General features: G+C 37.6%; 1 protein-coding gene across 6 annotated transcripts in view; it reads right to left on the bottom strand.

The window, feature by feature from the left end:
* myo16 (myosin XVI) overlaps positions 1 to 23,070 on the bottom strand; it is a 113,283-nt gene that overhangs the window by 79,336 nt on the left and 10,877 nt on the right. For 4 of the 6 annotated variants that reach the window (XM_015045961.1, XM_015045960.1, XM_015045962.1 and 1 more), the window contains exon 2: positions 6,700 to 6,960. In XM_015045961.1, coding sequence (XP_014901447.1) covers positions 6,700 to 6,925 — 226 coding nt within the window. In that variant the 5' untranslated portion in view covers positions 6,926 to 6,960. Of the gene's footprint in view, positions 1 to 6,699; positions 6,961 to 14,816; positions 15,264 to 23,070 lie in introns of those variants that run through there. The other 2 variants (XR_001426629.1, XM_015045958.1) reach the window with 1 other exon arrangement.

Genomic DNA, 23,070 nt, shown 5'->3' with positions numbered 1-23,070 from the left:
TCAGTCCCTGTCTCTACATGTAAAACGTCTAACCTTTTAGAGTCAGAGTGACATTTGAAAAAAATCTGCTTGAGCTTTACAAAACACTCCAGGACATGGCCAAACAAAGAGGGAGGTAAATACTGAAACTTGATGTCCTTAAAAAGGAAGAGAAAAGGGAATAAATTTCAGAATATTTAAGTGCAAATTGTTTTTGTTCCTAACTTTACCTACCATACAGTTGGAAAGAGTTCCTTGAATGGGTTTTAGGTTTTTAGAATCAGATGTTCATGTTTCTGAGTGTTAGTTCAGTGTGAATATTTTACCTCAGATCATTATGAAACACTTTACACTAATGAAAACAAAATATACTATAAATAAGCTAGACACGTAGACAAGAAGCCTTCACATTTTAGAGTATGCCTTCAAGGGAAACATGATTGTGATATAGTGTTGAAGACGAGAATGAAGGAGAAATGATGATAGGAAAACACATATTATAATAAACACCTTTTGTCTACAAAAATGAAAGGCAGGTTCTCCGATAACTTTCACCTAAATCCTGCACAGTATGCTCAAGACTGTGCATTGTAATGCATTGCTTCTTTGCATTACTCCGACGTTGAGGGAAAAGATACTCTAAAGACACCAGATAAACATGGCAAATAAATCTGCTGTTAATTAGTAGTGCAATAGTGTCCTGCCTGTTAAATGATCAATAAGGTTGTTTTTTTTTGTTTGTTTTTTTAATGGTGTTGCTCTCCTCTTTATAATGCAGGGACATCACAAAACTATTGACCACTCACAGCAGGAAGGATAAACATTAAAGATACAGTTAATTAGAGTGCTCAGGTTAAACTGGAATCAGCTAAAGTCAATACCAGCAAGTTAACGCTTGACAACAGTTGAGACTGAAAATCAGCCACAAAACTCTGATTTATCCATCTCTACAATAAACGTCTGTGGTACAAGGATACTGCATTTAAGCATCACAATGTTAACTTGACAGCAAAAATGCAACGGCTTGACTCACTATATCAGTTCTGGGAACCAAGGAGGATCGGAGATAAAAGGATTTAAGCACAAAGGCATAAAGACAACACCAGAACAAGTCTCCTAATGTTGCTGCTGATAGCATCTGGACAACTTATTTGCTCAAGTTAAACATGTAGCTAATAAAATAAAGCAAGCTGCAACACTTATTGAAATTTAACCCGTTCATGTCAGGCGATTTTTGGCTTTTACTCAAGACAAAAAGCCTTATTCAACACTTTAGTCTTGGTTATGGGTTTTGTGTGTGAGTAGACATGTGGAACATGTCAGCTAACTGTTACTTTGAGGAAGTCTGTTTGGAAACATAAAAGGTGTTTCCAGGGTAACCAACACTTCTAGTTATAAAAAAGAGACAGCAATTTCAGGGTCAAATTGATAAAAAATGTAATTTGGTCAGATAAAAGGGTGACTCTGAATTGGGGAGAAAAACTTGACACTTGACTTGGGGGAAAAAAAATGACTTCTCTGTTACTGCGTGAGTGAAGGATCTATATTGCAATGCAATAAAACACATCATGATGTTATATTGGCTCAGTTCTCCTATAAACATAGACATCTTTAATCCCAGAATGATGGTGATCTGAGAATTACCACTGTTTCCCAGGAGCCTGCACGGTCATTTATTTTTGCTTCCTCCTTCGCCCCTTCTTTGAGTTTTTCCATGTGCAGAGATCAGATGAAGCTGAGAGACTAACTGACAAATAAAACACTGGTAAATATCTGGGGGTTCACACTTCAGTCCACAACATCACAGCTTTGCAGACTTCATTTCCTCGAAAACAGCACTGCCTTGCACATTTGATACAATGGCAGCTGAAGTCCACAGAATATTTCTTTTTAAAATATACAAAATATTTAATGGGAGAAAAAATGAAACTCTTCACATGGCAGTTCAATTTACTGTAATCTGCTAACTATTTTTGATTACACAGAAAAAAATTATTTCCATCCTGTGGCTTTTATTATTTAACATAATGTGGCTTTTATTATTTAACATATAAAAGCCACATATGATTTGATGCACACTGTGCTCCTATTTCAGGCATGGTGTGTTACAATCTTATTAACTTTGTTTAATACTGTGTTTAAAACCAGCATAATGAATTTATAAACAATTATCAAGAAAGCGGTGAGGCTTTTTTTACGCTACTGCAAAACAAATTGGACAAAAAAAAATTGGTGCCACAACCAATACCACAAATATATATTTAGCTGCACTTAAATATATTGTTCATTGTAAAGACAGACAGGAAAAACACTGGGTAATTAATGCAGGGAGTTGGACGTAGTCCCACCAACAATACCTCTATTTGCTTTGCTCTTCACAAGAGGACAGAAATGCTTATGGCTGAAAAGCAAAGGCGATATATCTTACCAGTGGGGAAATATCCAAGTACAAAGCTCAGACAAATGTCAAATGGAAAGATATTACATTCCACTGTGTGAGCCTTATGAGCTTCTTTCTGCGTTGTTCCTTGATTTTTAAGCTGCTGTCACACCGTTTCCTATCTTTTTGAGAAAGTGTTTGCTATGTGGTGCATATTATGAACACCTTGTTAATGTATTAAGGTCTTTTCCTTTACTGTTGAAACAGATGGCAAAGAAATGGATATTCCAGGTCAGACTTGTTAAAAGTTATTTAACAAAGCTTAAACTGATTATTTTAAATTTAAAAATGTATACGTTTCTGACATTACAGGAAAAAAAACATACAGAAACCATCCAGTGGAACTAAAAAGTAAGAGGTCTGCCTGTTGAATAAGTTAATAACTTCATAGCAAGAAGTGAGTTTAAATAGGCTTTAGCTGCACTACATGGACAATAAGAAAAATTGTAAAAGTACGTTAACTGAGGCAACCCCAATTATAAGACTTGATTAATTATTAACTCCCAGAATAGCATTTATCTTAAATATTCAGTTAAAATCAGACTTAAACACCGAGTGCAAGTTCATACAAAAGCCGCTGTTGCTTCACTCAGATTTCTGTGGGCGTCTTATCTGACTTTGATGCAGCTAAAAGACTAATTTGGGAAAACCAATTTCACCAAACGTCAAAATTCAGCTGAGGCAATGCTTGTATGTGATAGATAGCAATGCAAGGAGATGAGGTTTGCAATGTTCCAATCCAGGCAAAAAGAGAGATATTATTTTTCTTCCTAACACTGTAATGATCTCCCTCAGCTGATGCCTCCTGGCCTTCAGTCTCTACTTTTTAGATTTGACTTTCCCCACTCCTCTTTCTATTTTATTTTTTTATTTTTTTACTTTTTTTATCTCATCTCTCCGTATCTTACTTCTTGTACAACTAAAATGATTAGAACAAATCCCAATTTGGCTAAGTTTACAGATAAAAATATGTATGTGAATAACTGTTTGAATGGGTAATGTTTTAAATTTTTCAACCAAGGAAAATATTCAGATCCAACCCAAATATTCATTAAGGACTTACTGCACATTTGACTGATAATGTACATGTTTTACTTTTGGGAATAAGCATGCTAATGAATTCTTTCAAAAACTTAAACAAAAATATAATACATTTGATTATTATTCAAGATTCAGGAGTATTTAGCAGATAAATTCATTTTCGGACATTTTGAAACTTCGTTATTGAAGTCTATGGTCTCCCTGAGTAGACCCGGTCTAGTATGATGCTAGACTGGGCCTTTATATCTACAAATCAAACAGGAATGATGTTTGAATGATTATCTGTCATTGGTAATCATAACAACAAAAGCTGAACCAATTGTAAGGAAATTTACAGGCAACAAAACTATCCAGTAAGACTACAGCCTCACTTTTTTCTGGCTCCATATCTCACTCACTCCTTTGTCCCCTCCTACTCAATGTTCGACAGCAGAGCGTTTATGTCTGCAAGTTTCCTGGCAGCATGTTTGTCAATGCAACATTAAGCTGGAAGCTGCTTCAACATTAAGGGACGTGAGGAGATACTTATTGGTTTATGTATTTTTGACACTCTTCTTTTGTGGTTCCTCAAAACTCAGCAGCATGTCATTTTGGCATAACCTCAACAGAACAAACAAGAAGGCAGACAAAAAAATACATGTTTTTGTGGATGTTAATTTGAAAACAACAAAAAAAAATTATAACTCCTCCAATTTGCTCACTCTGCCAGCAACATGCTGTGTCCCTCTGAGAAATCATTTTTGATAAGGATGAGTGTTACAGCATTTGGCTCAAAACCCAATAAAAAAAATGTCCTTTAAATTCATGTTTATTCTTTTGGTTCCTCTATATTTATCTTAGTGTTGTGGTGAAATGGTTCACACTGAAATTATAACGTGAGCAAAATAATAATGGATTATTACAGTAAACACAACTAGAAAAACCTTAGTTTAGTTTTAGGGGGGTATAAAGGAACAAAAACATAGATTTAATAAACAACCATGCTTTAATTTATCATATTTAGCTTTACAATGATGGGTAACTTTTGAGTTACCCACCAACTTACTTCTATTTTGTTTTGATAGTAACTCACATCCTAACAGGAGCAACACACTTTTCCAAGAATCTGTCCCACCTTGAACTCAGAGAAAAGTTCAGATATCAATCACACTGAATGGCAAATGGTACTAGACCAGCACCAACATGACGCCTGGGCAACCAGGCGGAGGGTTAACCGATTCATGTTGAGCCAAGAAACCCGTTGCCAGTCTGGTCAATGCCACAGCACACCAGCTGCTCACAGGGAGCCCAGCTGAAACCCAAAGACAGGCAGCCAGGGTGAAGAGATTAACACACTGACCTGCAAAGAGTGCTGGTGAGACACAGATATGTCCCGACAGCTGGGCAAATGACTGGCAACCAGCGTCATAAACAAAAGAAAGCCAGTGAACTTGGACAGAAATCAATGGCTCACAGAGTGGAGCGTGAAGTCCCTATGAATTTCACAAGTTTATTGACAAAATAATCTCAGAAAAACAGTGTTGGGAGCGTTTTTTAACAGCGAGCTGCATTGTAGCAAGCTTGAGATGGAGGAGGAATTAATAGATCGTCAGAGAAAAACTTGTAAAGTCTCGTTTCCGTAGCAATGGATAAATGAACGAATGAGCTGTCCCCACCGGACTTGGGCACCTAGCTCCTCTCTTTTCTTCTGTCGTAAACGACTAAGAGTAATATTGTAGCTGTTGCTCAAAGCGGAAATCCAGCAGTTCAGGCCTTGAGTTTTTGTTAAGCTCTGACCTGCTTATTCAGATTCAGGCTGACACACATATAAACTCATTAGTGTAATTTTAGCTTTAACTCCACAATGAAATGCAACAAACACTGACTATAAGATAATAAAAGAAAAACAACTACAAGTTTCTTGATTAAATTATTAGTTTCTAATCCAACAGAAAAGGAGCTGATTACAAGATTATTCCCATTTATGAATCAAAGCACATCTTTGTAACCTTATTTGATTCTTACTAAACTGATAACAAAATTTCCCCAAGACACACTGTATTAATGCATTTACAGGTGGAATAAATGAGAGTAGCTTCCATTTCCCTGGCTTCCTGATAAAATCTTGGAATAAGAATTTAACTGGAAAAAATGCTAAATTAACTGTACAAATTACAGCTGCATGATTTATGTTGATGCCAGCCAGATTAAAGCAACAGAAGGACTGTTAGATATTATCTTGATAACTTTACCTTTATGTCTAAAGACTGCATGATTTGCAGAACAGCTTAGTATAGCAGAAATAAAGAAAATGAGATTGTTTTATCTGCAAAGCCGTGTTCCTCAAAATCACCTTCTCCTATCAACATCAGAAATCCTCAGGTACTTTTGTCCTTGAGGACAGTTTGAACAAGGATAAAAGCTTCTTTCTGCTTTCCTCAGTTGAGTGGGCAGCTTCCAGCTGAACAAATTGGCTGCGCTGCAGTGAGCAGCTCTGTTTTGGCTCACAACTCCTGCATTAGTGTTGCCCGAGTCAGATGCAGTTTGTCACTCATTTGTCAACATGTGCTCTCCTGCTTTCTACATACTAACAGGCATGCACACTCCTAAATACGCACAGTACCTTGCAACAGTTTTTTCAGCTTTTTTCAATAATAACGTTTGTCTTGCCACTTCTTCATAAAAGACCAGGTTCTCGTCTTCCCTGGCCGATCATTTTAGGTGGGAGGCCATGCATACCATTTCCATTTTTGGATAATAATTTGAAAAGTAATCTGTGAAATATTCAAGGCTTAATATTTTATAGCATAACACCAATTTAAACTTTTCTTTTTTGACTGGTCTCTTGTGGTCTTCTTGATGCTGTTTGATCACGAATGCTCTTGGTGTAGGTCTATAACATAATTCTAACAAAATATGTTTAAGTCTGTAGTTGTAATGTGATAAAATGTGGAAATGCTTTATACTACATTCAGTTGTTCAGAAACTGAGCTACACTGTAGCCTCAGCTACAGTTTGACAGAAACGTGGCTGGAATGCACCGGCACCACCAGGCTAAATGTTTGTCGAAAAACTTTAGAGGGGTGTAAACCACCACTAGAAGTCAAGGTAGATGAAGTGTTTTCTCCAAGGACACAACTGAGACAGACGGTGCGAGGGTTCAAATCTGCAACCCACTGGTTACAACACGAACTGCACCGTCGCCCGGTATTCAAAATGTATCAATTGTGAGGCACCGTACCACTCGGACACACACACACCTTCTTTGTCATCATGGCGGATGATGGCATCTTGAATGACATCAGACTGCCTGAAGCGGATGCGGTACTTCCTGGATGGGACTCGACCTTTGACTCCACCTTGCTGCCGCTGTAGGTTCTTTTCCCTCTCGTAATAGGCCCTTATTTGGTCACAGCGCATTCTTCTGACCAGCCGCTGGCGCTGGCCAATCGGGAGAGACTCCAGCAGACACTGGTCTATCTCCATGTTCTGACGGAAAACGTTACATAGCTGGAAACAACCTAATGAGAAAAAAGACAGAAAGTAAGAGTAGTTTTTAGACATTGAACATGATAGAACTGTTAATATTTTTTAATGAATATTTAAAATCAAATCTATTCACAAGCTTTATTAACGAAGAAGGAAGGAAGGTCAGTCATATGAAAGCACCTCTATCCAAGGTGTTAACTCAACAGTTTGACAGGGAGCCAATGAGAAAAAAAGCTTGTTTGATTGAGATGAGACACTGTGAGGATCACCTCTAGGCAGGGATGTACATCTGCGTTATTGTTTAGGTGTTCAAATATCAGGGTCACCAGGTGGCCCGTTATGTGTGGGCAACCACTTAGCATATTTACTGTGAAAGATATTTGCTGTCTGTTTGGCCCGAGACGAGTTGAGTGAGGCATTTCAGTGTTTTATGGTTTGTTTTCTCCAATCCCAACAGTGTTATGATTCTACTGACTGTGCATAATCTCCCTGTTGCTCAGTGAAACAGATCACATTATGAGCAGCTGGTGAGACTGTTATGCCTGAATTATTAGCAGGTACAGCAGGTGGGCTAAGAGTGAGATGACAATAAAAGTTTTTGGAAATACTGGAGGAACATGGATATATTAGGGGAAAAAACATTACTTAGAGTTGAAATTGAACTAATTGGCAAAAAAAAATTGTTTATGGATACTAATTACAATAAACACTGACAGGTGGAGCAAAAAACATTAAAGAGAAACCTGGCAGAGTCTACAATATATCATAAAGCAAGAAATAACTTCCTAGATAAAGTGCTGAGACCAAAAATTTGGTCAGTAAAAAAAATAAACAATGGTGACATGAGGAAAACAGTCAAATTAATTTCTAGCACATCCTCACGACTTGTGCTGGGTTGAAATTCTCAGACTGATAACCTCTTATTAAAATGCAGCGGTTTCAAGAGATCAGGATTAAAACATTTAAAATAATAATTTATGAGGTGGTCTATATTGATTTTATTGAAATCAACTTGCCAGGAAGCTTATAGTTTGCTGACTGCAGCTGTATAATTAGAGCGGATATGGTGCTCATTTAATCTCCATGCAATGCAATGACTGTCAGTGTTTTGGGGGTTGAAAAATATTTCCAAATAGAGAAAATCTGTGTTTCTTGTAAGGAAGGTTAAAGTGGACAAGCCTACTTTCAGCCAGCTGACTCAAAATGCGCAGAAGGTTTAAGGGTTGGGATTACCCAACACTGCTGCTGCTGACAGTCCTTTACGGACTCCGATGAATCAAAGCAAGGAATGGGTTGAGGAACCCTCCTGTATCTAACTCTCACTCCACCGAGACGGCTTGGTCCACAGCTACAAACTTAGTTAAAAGATCTGCTACTTGACAGCTGGACGACAGAAACCACAGCAGCAAAATGAGGGCTTAATATTAGACAGGTGGTCATGCTGCTATGTTTGATCAGGGTATACACGGGGTGCCAGCTGCAGCTCATAGCCCAACTGGTTTGACAAATTCAGGTCAGAGCCAGCCCAGAGGACAGAGAAAATATGTGAATGAAGACGTCTTTGCAGAGACACGGCATGTCATGTTTTCTTTGTGACTCACCAACTTGCCCAACTTCGCCCTGTTATTGCTATATCTTATTCTTTTTCCATAAAGCTCTCTCTCCTGCTTCTTTGTTCCTGAATCTTATTATGCTTCCCTCCTTGGAGCATTTCAGTCTCTCCACTGTCTGTGTCTGAGAACGCAGTAGCTATTTTCTATTATCCCTCTTTCAGTCTGCTCATCGGGTCAAAGGTTTGGAATCTGGGACATTTTTGAAGCGCAGCATGTTGTCAAACCACATGCGTTTGTTTCCCACTAGTGCATCATCTTTTCATACGTCTAGTCTAATATAAGAGATCAGAGTGATTTAAAATGTTTGTTTTATTATGAATCATTTTTTTTAGTCTATCAGTGTCCCTCATAAATTACACAAAGTTAAGATAAGATCAATGAAACTTTTTAGAAAAAATAACTCGCAAAATATGTCATCCAGGTATTTATTTGTACTGAAAAATTACAAGAAGCAGTGTTACTGTAACTTTATTGAGTGAGTTCACTGTGAAAACTGATCACTATTCTACGGTACATTTCCCATTAGTCCAGTTGGTATCTGATACTCTTATGTGTTCTTGCATTATAAGAAAAATGGTACAATTTACTGAAAGTTCCCATAGATATTAAAGTAAAACATTAGAGCAAATTGATATGTCCCCAAAAGTCCTCAAACAGATGTGAGTGTACTGTTGCTCCTTTGTGTACGCGGCACACATCGTGCAGCTGTTCTTTTACATTCATAAAGACTCAAGAGTGTTTTGTGGAGATCTTTATCAGGGCATCTTCACTGACAAAGGGACTGGCTTTCCATTTGCCTTTTTTTTTTGATAAGCATCTACATATTGATTCAAACACCTGCCCTCTCAACCCTAGTACACACACACACACACACACACACACCCACACCTACACACACACACACACACACACGCATCTCCCAGACAATGCATCAGTACCATCTGGTCTGCTTAGACTGTGAAAAAAAGCTGTTTTGTATTCAGGCACCAAACAGAAGGGTGTGTAAGAAGGTAAAGCTCATTATTTCACTGCTGATGCCAGATTCTTAAACTGTTTCCTTTTAACTGTAGCTCAGCTTGTCACTCAGAGCATACACAAACACACACACATAGTGCAAAATCTTAAAAACAGCACTTTCTAACTGCGCTTCCTTTCCCATTCATTGTAAAGCCATTTGCATCAGTTCAACATTTTTTCACTCACAATCCATCTTTTTTAGATCCTTTCAGCAGTCCTATGGTCTGTATCAATGACAGATATAAATCCTTAATTACAATAATAACATTTTCACTTAAACGATCCGAAGAATCAACAGCAGAAGAGTTGTTCATATACAGCAGATGAATTACAAAAGGTTTTTGAAAACGGTTTCGCAATTCATAGCTAACTTTATGGTGTGGAAACCATGAGTTTGCGAGAGATCAAAGATAAAGCAAGATGCATAGTAGGACAGTGTACAAAATCCCGGAATAATACAATGTTTTTGTGATGCAGACTAATAATAATAAATTATTTAAAAATCTTCCATCTTTAATATTATGCATACTCTGTAAAATTAAACTAAAATACATATTGTAGGGAGAAAATGTAAAAAATAAATAGAAGCATCAATAACAGTTGCATACAAGTACACACTGTTAGACCAGTGGTTTGTTGAAGCAACTTTTGATCCAATTAAAGAATCGGTCTCCTTTAGGGCACACATAAAATTAGATATACTGAATCTGATTAACCGGTAAGGAAGTTTATTTTGTTGACATTTGCTCGCTTGCATGCTTTGGCTAAAGGCAGGAGAAGGGTACAAACTGAATAAGTCCAACCAGAATAGGTCCAGCCAGGCACTTTGGACAGCTAAATAGTTGCCATGGGAAATTAAAGGATATCTCAAACATGGATGAAAGAATCAAAGCAAAGCACCATGTATGTTTTTGATAAGGGAATAGCATTATAACATGATGTGAAGCTCAGAAAAGTCGATTTTGTATGATTATGCCCCTTGAAGACCAGTACTTGTAGTGTTTTACATGCAACAGAAGCCTCTTTCATAAAACATTTCCATCATCAGCCTCCAAAGCTAAACCCATCTTTGGTCTGCCTCTGATGTTTTATAAATTACAAATCTGGCCGGTAATATTCAACATGAGCTTTCAAAAACGAGGGAAGCAATGACCCACAGGGGAGAGTATATATGAAGTTTATAGAGTATAAATGAGTTTGTTATTGATATAGTGCATGACACATAATGTGGGTTAAATATCTTCATTTCTAAAAGGTTCAACACATCAATGGAATGTCACACACATTTTATTTTTTAAGTTCAAGTTTTACCACTACTGTAGGATCCACCCATGCTAAAGTCTAATATTCTGTTCTGTCTTATCATATCTTACCCTAATGGCAAAAAAAAAATAATAATAATGTGTCAAAAATGTGCAGCACAAAGGTAGTTTGTAACTGCATCACCAACACTCCAACACTTCTTTACCCCTGCACCAGTCAGCTGATATGAGTGTTTCTAGGTTGTTTTTCAAGCAGGGCTGTAACAGCGGTTCACTTCAGCTGCTCACCTTAAAAACAGCCTGCTCATGGTGCATCACGGTGCTGGAACCATTGTGGCCTAGTGTATTTTTTTTAAACATGAAATTTGTTTTTTTGGGGGGGTTTTTAGCTTATAAAGATATCACCAATCAGCTTGGTCTTAAAAAAAACTCTCAGGGTAAAGAATCAGCATGACCTAAAACCCTAACCCTAACATTCAATGTTTTAGAATGACCTAAATAAAGTTCTGAATTAAATCTGACAGAAAATCTGTGGAGGAGGCTGGTAAAAGAAGATGTCCTCACCATGCAAGAGATTTGGAGATTTTTTTTGCAAGATAATGTCATCAAATATTTCCAAGCTTATATCTGACAAAGTCAGAATACTGAAATCTAATCAAAATATGCTTAAACTATTAGTTTAAAAGTATGTACACTTGTGTAGTAATAGTACTGCATTATTCTTTTGTCACCCTAACTAAAAAAGATTTAGAAATATATTTGTGAATAAACTATTTAGTTACTGATGTAGCAAACCCTGTCAGAATGGCCTTCAAGCTCTAAGTAGTACTAAACAGATCACAGAAATCTTACAAAAAAGACACTTGCACAAAGATGTACACATGTCTTCTTCAGCAGTTGCTATTCTCACATTTACTCCACAGTAGAAGACATTCTGCAGGAGACACTCTCCCAGCCTGAATTGCAAGAGAGGGGGTGTGGAAAGATATCTGCTCCGAGTACGGAGGAGGCAAGACATGATGCAAAAAGCCCTATATGAAAATCCTTGTTTCCTGAACGATGCTGCTTGCTCAGGAAAACTGTAGTTATGCTACAGTTTTAACATCGGCAGATCAGACGTAGTAACAGTTCTCTCTCAAAGGACGCATTCTGACATTTTGTCACTGAAACTGGGGGAAAGGTCTTGTGAATATAATAAGTATATTTTGTACTGTATTTTCAAGCATATCTCACACTCATAAAATAAAATGTATCCTGAAAATAACCTTTAATTAGACTGAAACCAACACCAACAAAAGAGTTGGTACATGAATAAAAGGTAATGTGTAATTCTTCTAATTGGTCTGTTTGCAATGGTGCAAAGGTAAGATGCATTGTAAATATTTTAGAACCGATACAAATTCAACACTTCTTTTAATTTTTGTAAAAAAAAAAAAAAAAAAAAAAAAATCACGTTATATTTGGTTCCCATCACAGTAAAAGTTGGTGCAGGACTAAATCAGCATTGTCAGCCATATGACATGTGAAATGATGTCCTAGCTTCCATATTATGCTTTATGATAGTATTTTTCTTGATTTAGCTCCCTGTACTGGACTGCATCCTTCACTGTTGGACCCACTCAGGGACCATTTATTAAACAGGCCTTTCAAGGATACAGCTACATAATCCTTTAGACTCCCTGCATATAACAAACCACATGTAAGGAGACACATTGGTGCGAATATGACTCATGCACGGCACATTGAAGCATATTTTAAGGTTATGCAAATGGTTTAGATTTGGCCAACTAAAACTAGCACACAAAGATGATGACAGCGTAAGCTAAATTACATTACTAAAGATGTTAATATTAAATGCATGGTTTAAACGGTTTCTTCTGAGCTTCAAGATGTGACATTATCCGTCCTGCCAAATTAGTCATGAGCTGCTGTATGCAGTGGGACTATATACTGCCTTTATGATTTGTGTACTGATCACCTAAGCGTGTTAAATTCTGACCTGTTAAAAGAAGGAATTGGTGCAAAGGAATAGGAAATTCATTGGAGATTACATTTAATCTCAAAAATCAGTGGGCCTTGACAATTAGCAAAAAACTCACCAAAATCAGAACTAAAATAACAAAAAGAACTCCACAAATCTTACTGTTCATATAAAAACATTGTATGAAGTCTGCTTGAAACACGGCCAACAATAAACAAGTTGTGGTAAAGAATCAGCATGGACAATAAAAGCATATGTAGTGGATGTAAGACTTAAGAGGTGATCCCCCAAATTAATTTCTATTCAGGGCTTTGCACATCTGGTAGAGTTTGAATCATAAGTCTGGTAGTGGCACAATCTTGCTGTGAGGATGCTTTTCTTCATCAGACAGGGAAGCTGGTTTGAGTTTAGACAAAAACTGGGAGACTGGAACAGAGGTTCAACTTTACACATAAAACCAGAACCACAATATTAGGATGGTTTGATTCAAAGCTCATTCACGTGTTTGTTTGGCTCAGTCAAACTCCAAACCTTAATTCAACTTCTAATCTGTGGCAAGACTTTAAAGCTCTTCACCCAATCAGTAAGAGCTTCATTATTTTGCAAAAAAGAAAGGCAAAAAACATCAATCCCCAGATATGCAAAGCTGGTAGGGAGATGGGTACAAGAACAAAAAGGGCCACAACAAATTATTTAATCAGGGGATTCAGAATAAATGACGCAGACAATACTTTTAAAATTATATATGTATAATTAATGTACAATTCATCCACTTCAAAATTATGTGCTGCTTTATGGTGACAGATTGTGAAACAAATCAAGTGGTGTGGATACATTGGAAGTTTTATTTAAAAACAAAATGTACAGATTCTCATAACTAACATGTTTTTGCACTGCAGCTTCAACTTTGTCCAATTTTTTCTTCGAAAATCTCTAAATTGAATATGGTCTGCACAAAGTGATCACACACTGACAGTTCCTGTTGTATGATGAGAGGCTGGGGACTTATGAATATAATATAAATGTGAGGCAGACAGAAAGACTGATAGGAAGTAGAACTAGAAGAATTGGAGCAAAATAGAAGGAGGGTTCAGCCAGACGGAGAGAAAGCAAGAGCCGTCTTCCCCTGCCATCCCATCTCCAGGCCATCAGTTATTGATTACATGTAGAACAAGCAGGCTCCAGCTAATAAAACAGACAGCAGCATGGGACACTGTGATGTGGAAAACTGCAGACATGCACATTTGGAAAAACAAACCGTTTATACACAAGAGAGTAACGGGGATGGATTAAGGTGAGAGACAAGTAGGGGTAGTGCCTTTGAAGTAATGGAGGAGGCTTTGGGGGGGCTTAAGCTGCATCACCTTGGTTATAAAACTCATTTATTGCCTTTTCTCTTCCTTTTTTCCTGTCATTACAACTCAAATCCCACACTGTCCTTCTCACATTCCCCCTCTGAGCCTGCTTGTGAGTCCTCTGCAACATTTTGACACATTCCACAATGTCACTCATCCCATTTTCATCTTTTTTTTTTAAATCACTGCCTTTCTGCCTCTCGCTCCAGTGCGACCCCCAGTCTCCCTCCATCTGTCCTTCTCTCTGACTAAAACGATCCTCTCTCTGGATTGGTCCGTCTGTGGTTCATGAACATACCAGACACTCGTGGGTTCTGCACCTCTGCGGTTCCGTTTCATCTTTCTTTCCGTCTGCCGCTACCTGCCGCATTCACTGGTCAACTTTTCACATCTGCAGCGGCTCCTCTGCAGCATGCTCACACACCCACTTACAGCACACACACACACAATCCAAAGACACAAAAATGCTCATTGGAAGTTCAGACTGTGCTTCCCTGACAAGTGGATGACCACAATTTGCTGCATAATTATCATAAATTTAAGCATATTAATTATTAACACAAGGCCAGCAGTAAAAATGACAGAGAGACTATACAAAATAGAAAATCCAACAGAATTGGCATCAGGTGCACAGGAAAGGTTCTCTGAATGGCTACTTACAACACTTGATGAAATGGTAGTGAGACATTTCTGCGTTGGTCAAGCAGGCAGAAAGGAAGGTCGGAAGTCAGAGAGTCAGGCAGATTTTAGGCAGCCACAGGTCTCAGGAAAACTAACTAATGCAGAGCTCGTAACCGGCACTATGCATTATTAATCTGGTTTCTTCCATGCTATCCAAACTCCGGTTCCCCAGTTTGCATTATTCACCAATTGCAGCAGCAGCAGCAGCAGCAGCTCCGGTTGCACCTCATGCAGTCTCTACATGCACACAGTCTAAGACCGGCACGCGTTCTCGCAGACATACACTCATTCCCACACAGCCATACAGTACAACCCCTCTATCAACCCGTCAGCAACAGAGAGCTGCGGCTGCCTCTGCCTCCTCTCGCCCACAGCCAGATAACGGGCTGCACGACGTCTTCCCTGCCATAGCCAACGCACGTGTTCCACTGGCGTCACTGACAGACAGCCGGTTCATCCCTCCTCCCGCTCAACACACCCCCATGACGCAATGCTTCTTCCCTCCTTACACTCCCACTATCCTAGTCTCATGTTCCCCTCAATACACATTCGCATATGCATCGGCATACTACTGCACTCTACATTTTAAGCTAAAAAAAAAAAAAAAAAAGCAGGGGCAGTTTTTTTCATGGGGGTTTTAACAGGAGAGATAGCAAAAAAAAAAAAGAAAAAAAAGCAGGCATAACAGAAAGGAAAATGGAAGAGATACAGTAGAGGGAGCAGGAGACAGATAATCAAGTGAAAGGAGGATTCCTAGAGAGGTGGAGCGTTAAACCTGACAGAAGGATAGCTACAGCCAGAGAGAGCAGAGGCTGCTGCAGTGCGGCTTTTGGCGTAATGACAGGTTAAATGCCCAACGATGATTTGGAAACTGTTACCAAATTAACTATGCGTAGCAGAGTATACGACAGTGTGCCATAATGGTACGACTTGACAGCTACACATCAACACACAGACAAATGTGATTGTCAGGATGTACAAATGCATAAGAAATCCAAGACTGATATATCATTGAAAAACATTGTGATGACAATAGCATTAGCAATAATTCTGCATTTACTTTGCTCCTAAATCAGAAAGGTGCAAATATTGTCAGGTGTAATTAAATGCAGCTTTAATTTATTTTATACAAGGGTTTTAGACAGTAGTTGTAGATGGCTGTTAAATGAAAGGATCTCATGTAGAGGTCTCTGTTTGATGTGTAGATACTGAAAACTGTTATTGTATGTTAGTTTCAGGAAAATGATGTGAAGTGTTGTTTGCAGTTTTTTTTAATTATTATTTTTAAGGAACTTAAAAAATATTGGTGTTAATGGTGCAATGTTTCGAATAATGAAATTTGATTTTTATTTGCAGTACCTTTCTCCTGATGGTGGGGCTTTAAGGCAACACATATTTAAGAAAACATTTGAGGCGTTCCAAATGGCGCTCAATGTCCTTGAGAAGAAGGAGCGTCAACTTAAAGCTGCCCAACAAAGAGCTGAGTTCTTGAACCAAGAACTCAATCGTGCTCTTGGAAAGGTGGGAGCAGCTGAAGCACAACGTGAGAGTCTTCAGTCTGCAGCTGTTTTTTAATCCAGTGGTAGGTATATGAATGTTATATAATGTTGGTTAGGTTGTATATATACTTTATGTTAATGTCTTAATTCTTAATATTTTATGTTAATGTGGCACTTGCTCTGTGTATAAATAATATTTTTAGATGTTGGATGATTTATTGTTTGTTTGTTTTATAAACCAATTACGATAGAAAAAAGAAAGATTCAGATTTGGCAAAATAATAATAATAAAAATAAAAAAAAACTCCAATATCGCAGTGAAAATTGATCCCTACAAAGTAATGACAATTACATATTTTTAGGAAATATAAAATAATGATACAGATATTCACCTCTTTCAGTGACTGCCCCTTTGTCTTTGTCCTAAAAAAAATGTTTGTTCTGCTAAAATCTTTCAGAGCAAAAAGTGGTTTCCACACAGACCTGTTACGTTGAGGAAGATGGGCCACCCTGTTTCGAGGAGAAAATGTAAATTTTTTTGTGTTTTGTAACAGTGAAGTGTTATATTGTTAATATTTAAGTTAATTGTTTAAAATAAATGTGAGTTCTATAGTTTGATTGGTTTATATTATTCGTCTTATGTTAGTCCAGCTGACATTTAGACTGTTGTTGTTAATCTGAAGAGACGTAACCTTGAAGCCTCCTGGCTTCATTACTATAAGACTAAAATATCTAATTTGTCATGGAGCTGTGAATTTATGAATTATTTTGAATTTATCGTTTGAAAAATCAATCAAAATGTATGACATTGTAAAAAAAAAAAAAAAAAAGAAAAAAAGTTAATTATCTTTATTCTGGCATATTTTCCTTTACAACTGTGCTCCTACTTTGTAACATCTCCCGTATCATGAGAAGTTCAGCCCCTGAACTCACATCCACCACCGTATCTTGTTTACAAAGGTTTGCTCAAGTTAGGGTATCAAGAATTAACTCAAGTGTGGTTAATACAGAACAATAAATGGAGTAAGGAAGTTACTGAATGTATCTGAAAAAAAGTTGGACATGAAATGACCAAAACTGCAAATTTAAAACTGCAAAAGAGCAAACTAACCAGCACTCCCAGCGACAGCCTTCAGCACAGTAAAAAGCGAGGGTCTGGATGCTAAGGATGTTTTCCTTAGCATCCAGACCAAACATATAAGGTGTTTGGTCTGTTTAAAACTAAATCTGGTTTGTTTCTCTCCTTGGTGTGGTTTGTTTGGGAAGACGTGAACATAACGATCGAACTATGAGGAACAAAACAAAACACAAACTCAGTTTGAATGAATTGCATTTTCTCTGTCCTTCAAAACCAGGTCACCTAAATACAGATTTAGGCGCATTTATTTTTCCCGTATCTAACATTGTTTTTCTCTTCATTTGTTGGCTTTTTGCTATAGCTCAGTTGCACCTTATTTTTAAGGAAATCACATTGTGTTGCCCTTGATGCTAATGGAAATACCTCTATAAATAAAGACTAACTTACTGATTGATGGAGAAAGAGAAAGAGATGGATGAGTGAAAAAACAATTTAACCTAACCTGCAGTCACATGGCTGAAGACGGATTATGACACACATTTGGTGCTTGCCTGTCTAGTGGTAATATAACACATTCAGTCTTCTGTGAGATATTCTGAAGCCACTGTTTCACCAGTGCTGTCAAACATGAGCATGAGAAGATGGAATAGAACTGGTGAGGTTCACTATAATGACAGGGAAAGGAGGAGAGCAGCAGAGCGAGATTTAAAGGGAATGCGATATAAACTGAGGAGCTGCTGGATGTGTGTAAAAAGTCTGGATGCTCGAGTAATTCCTGTCACAGGAAATCAGGTCAGAGGTACTATCCATTGCATTTGCTCTACAAATGCAACATCTACTTGCAAAAACCAGCTGCCAGATTTTAGTATGTAATGTTTATATGTGGTTAGGTTTTACTACAGTGATGGCTTAATCAGTCACACGGCCAGAGTCATGCAAACGGCACACTCATTGACACCTCTAATGCCCTTGCAGTATTTTTAAGCAAGGGTAACAAAACGTCTGCCGCATTAAGGCTTCCCTCATGGCATCCAGACCTCGAAGCACAAGCTCCGACAGTGAAATGTCAACCTTTCCCTTTTCCATCCAAATCCAGCAGTTGCTTTAGCCTCAGCAAAAATGTGCCATTTAGATACCACAATACCAGACAGTGACATCCTTGAACACAGAGACAAAAGGTAAAACACCTTTTGTTTTAGTGTGAGACATCCTGCTGCTAGGCAGGTGCTCTATGAATGTTATAACAGCAAGATAATGGGTTGATGTCACGTTCCAACAACTCCCACATCTCTGCAGTTACAACTAGGTCAAGCACCTGAGCAGTGAGGTAGATAGAGGGCATGCACAGAGTGAAGAAAATTAAGAGGATACACACAGTAGGACTCCATCATGCACGGCTGCTTTTTAAAATAAAAAGGTAACAATCGCTGATGACACTTTTCAAAAAATATAAATTCAAAGGACAACTTCTTTATCCACATTTACTTGTTCTGTTGCAGCACTGTATGTCACAATGTTAGATTTTTTTATATTCTCACTAAATGTCTTAGTTAAACAAAAGCTTAATTGAAAATACTTGTTTTTTACTTGGTAAATGTATTTTGGGTTGATAAACAAAGCCCTGATTGATATAAATGTATAGCAATATAAAGTCATCTCCACATGGAGAGTGATTTATCTGTATAGAAATTGGAAATGCAATTTCCCTTTCATAAAAAGGTGTCACACTCCAGTTTTAGATGAAAGAAGGTGAACCGAAGGTTAAACCTGTCAAGATGCCAGCAGAAATTATGATGGCACAAAATCAAAGCATGTTTATGAACTTGTTTGTAATATTGAGAACTTTCATGACGAGTTAAAAATAACACATTTTGACATGTCATGAAAAACAAATATCTGATGAACTGCTAGCTTTAGGTGACAAATTATTGGTTCTACTGAGAATCACTTTTCAGAAATAATTTTTATTCCAACAGAGAAAAAATAACTTGATTGTAGTCTACCACAAGTCACTACTGCACATGATCCCAATTTTAACAAATGAGTAAATAAATGAAGCATTCCATCTATAGGTAAACTACTATAACTTCAGTTTGTGTGCTGTAGCTACATGTCTGGATGAACTATCAGTTGCAAAAAGCACACAGGCAAACAAAAAGATAAACGAGAATGAAAAGTGTTGCTGAATATTTAAAAAATGTCGATGAAAATCCTGTCAGCAATGGGATCATAACAATAAATATCAGATAAATAATGCTCTAGCATTACCACACTGTGCATTTGACACCATACCATGTACAATATTTGCACACATGCACCTCGGCTACAGAATTATCACAACTGGGATTCAAGTATCCCAGATATGACCTAATAATAACATTACGTAATCTGATGCAACACTATTGAAAGCCTTTGCTCACCCTGCACACTTGCACTGACGGCACCTGATCTAAGCATTGACTGACTCAAGTGTGAATGGTAATATGGATTTTGTTTGGGTTACAACTGAAGTAAGACACCTTGGACTCATGGGAATAAGATCAGCTGTGTCTTGTGCCATCTTTGACAAGTACATCTCATTTAACTCCCATTTTAAACTCATGTGGAACCAGCTTCCAGTGTTTGTCTGTGAGGCAGATACACTCTCTACTTCTAACCAAAATTATAACTTTGGCTCAGGTTATGTTGAGATGTCTTTGTATATGCTGAAATATGCTTAGGTTGCTGGAGGACAAACTGACCATTTTCACTGTTAGTTTTTGATTAAACTAATGTTATCTTTCAGTTTTTTCTCTTTAAAGGAGTTACATTTGGTCTGGTGTTCTGTGACACTGTTGCACCTTCTTGGAAGGAATCATCTAAAATATTGCTACAAGTAATATTATGTTTCCTTTCTATACACTTGATTCTGTCTTTTTCAAAGAATTTCACAGTTTACTGTTGCTAAGTGTACATTCAGGAAGATGCTTTTACCACTAGGTTTGCTAGATAGTAAACTTTTCACCAATTTGAATAATAAACTGAACTTGACTGCATTATTTAAACAACTGGAAAGGAGTTGAAATGTAAGTAATTTAACAAATATATTATTTTTTATTTATTTATTTTTTTTTTTTGCTGATGCTTATGTAGACTGAGTTAATGCTATGAGTAACAAAATGTTAATATCTAAATTTAAATATTTGAAATTGGTTAAATAAATACTAATGTCTTGGAATTTTAACCCAAATTAAACAAGGCAATAAGGAACCTTATATTAATAACGCATAACTAAGAAATGTAATAAATGAAATAAATTAATATATATATATATATATATATATATATATATATATATATATATATATATATCTCAATACCACAAAAATCTGAACGCCTTTGTTTTTTTACAGTTCAGGATTCAGCTGTCAACAAAAGACATGAGTAAATGACAAAGCGGTAACATCTGTGCTGGTAATTGCTTGAAGATCGGGATGGTGATTGAGCCCATTTATCTTTGCTGGTCAGGAGAAATAAGAAATCACAGTGGCATTACAAAAAGAGCAGAGAAAGACGTCAGAGTCAGGAGAAATTAGAAAGACAAATGAAGAAAATTAATAATTGAAACATCCGGAAGAGACTGAGGAGAGCTGTAACAATAACTTATGAGTTCATTTCTCTCTTTTCTTTTTCTTCTTTTCTCCACAATGCATCTAACCTTCTTCCTTATGGATCAATTCTTTTTTTAAATTGCTTTTTCTTCCATCAGCTACTTCATGCTGGAAGAGAGTTCAGCTCTTTGTTTGGCATTTGTCTGTCTTTTACTTCTCGCTCCCCTAGCTCCCAGCTTCAAAACGCAGGCACAAAACACAACACTTGAGCTCAAAAGACACATGCAAACCTCAGCAGGAGACAATCAATACCCATGACAAAAAAAAAGAGAAGAAGACTAGCACAAGCCATCGTAACAGCTTTGAGTCAAGCAGTTCCCAGCACAGAGACAGCATCCTCCTACTCAATGATTGTGTTCCCTGACGACTGAGGATGAAACCAATGACCACTGGCAGACGCACAAACACTGTTCCAGTGAGTCACAGTCAGCCGACAGACTTGTGCACAGTTGGCTCCAAACACTAGCCCACATTACCACTCAGCTTATGCTCACAAGCTTTACACAGGGCTCCTCCAAAAGTCAAGCACCAATCATCAGTAAGACGCCTGTTCTGTTGTTCTTTTGAGCAAATGTGCACAAACAGTGACATTCTGTGCTGCTCCATCTCTCACAGACATTTGTCATCATTGCTCTCAACCATTGGTTCTGGCTTCGCCGAAGTAATTTCCAGAAGCAAAAACACAGAATAATGGAGGCAGAGGAAAAACAAAACTTGAAAAATGATGTGTGTAGTAAGACAAGCTGGAGTGAGTTTGACAGAAAAACATTACACAGCTCGCATCATGCTCCTATTTATCTGCTGAGAGCAACAGAAAGAAAATGTTGAGATGTCTTCAAAATGCTAATTATCGACCTAGCCTGGAGACAATCCATTTCCAGAACAACTGTTCTGGATTCCAGGTAAAACGATATTGCTCCTGATGTTATTTCTTTGGTTACTCGAGTTTTCATGAATCTGCTATGTGATTGTGTGTTGGTCTGTGATAAACCTACTATTTTTACATCACAGAAGTGTGACATGGCCAAAATGGCAAAAGATTCAGACATATATCAAAATTTACTATATAACCAAACTTGTTCAGAAGCTCAAAAGTGCATTGGCCTAGATCTAGCATCGCATTATTACTTATCACATTAAAGGGGAAAAAAACACAAAACTTGGATGGATTGCTTGCTGCCAAGGGGAAGTTTTGTACTTAGACAAAATAAAAGTCTGAGTCTCTTCCATTGCTCTACACTACTGACCCACTTGTGCCCCCAGTGATTCTGCCTAAAAGCTGGCATCCATGCACTAAACTGAGCTCTTAAACAGAGACATGCCAGCATAGCCTTAAATGGTCTGCCCTCAAACCATTTAACTTCACTGGTCTCTCTTAAAAATATACCATGGGTAAGAAGTTTCTTAGAGCATGACTGTATGCACAAATGCACCTTGCAGCTAAGTCTCCTACACCTGGCAGTGTCATTTCTTTTTACTCAGTTTCAAATTAAATTGTAGGAAGCAGCCTCATGTATATTCATCTTCCCTCATTCATAATGGATGCTCTGAGCCCTCCGACAGAGCCCATGCTGGACATGGCGATTACTCTGAAAATAATATTTCCGCCGCTGAGTTTAAACCCTTATGCTTTATGATCCTGAACTCGGGTAGTACTCACCGCTCTATACTCTTGCTGAATAAAACAGCCATGTTTCGATAAAATTGTTGCTTTGTGCAGATTTAGCTGTAAATCTGAATTAAAAAAAATAAAAAAAAACATTTTCTGAATCCAAATCCAGTTGCTAGTCCTATTAAAAGATAATGCTTTATAAATCACCTAAATGTTAATCCTTTGACCGCTCATCTAATATCTTACATGCCTTTACTCTGCGGCCATTCTGGATGGATTTTGATCGACTTTGCTGTGATTTCTAGTCTTTATCATTTCACGTTACCTCTTTGTCATGCAAGGGTCAATTCAGGGGATTTTCCACATCCATTTCTATGCAAAGTGAGCTACACCT

The sequence above is a fragment of the Poecilia latipinna genome, unplaced genomic scaffold (genome assembly GCF_001443285.1).
Source record: "Poecilia latipinna isolate Pla-1442-1.1 unplaced genomic scaffold, P_latipinna-1.0 Scaffold757, whole genome shotgun sequence".
NCBI classification, from domain to species: Eukaryota; Metazoa; Chordata; class Actinopteri; order Cyprinodontiformes; family Poeciliidae; genus Poecilia; species Poecilia latipinna.
This window is presented reverse-complemented; position numbering and strand designations above follow the sequence as displayed.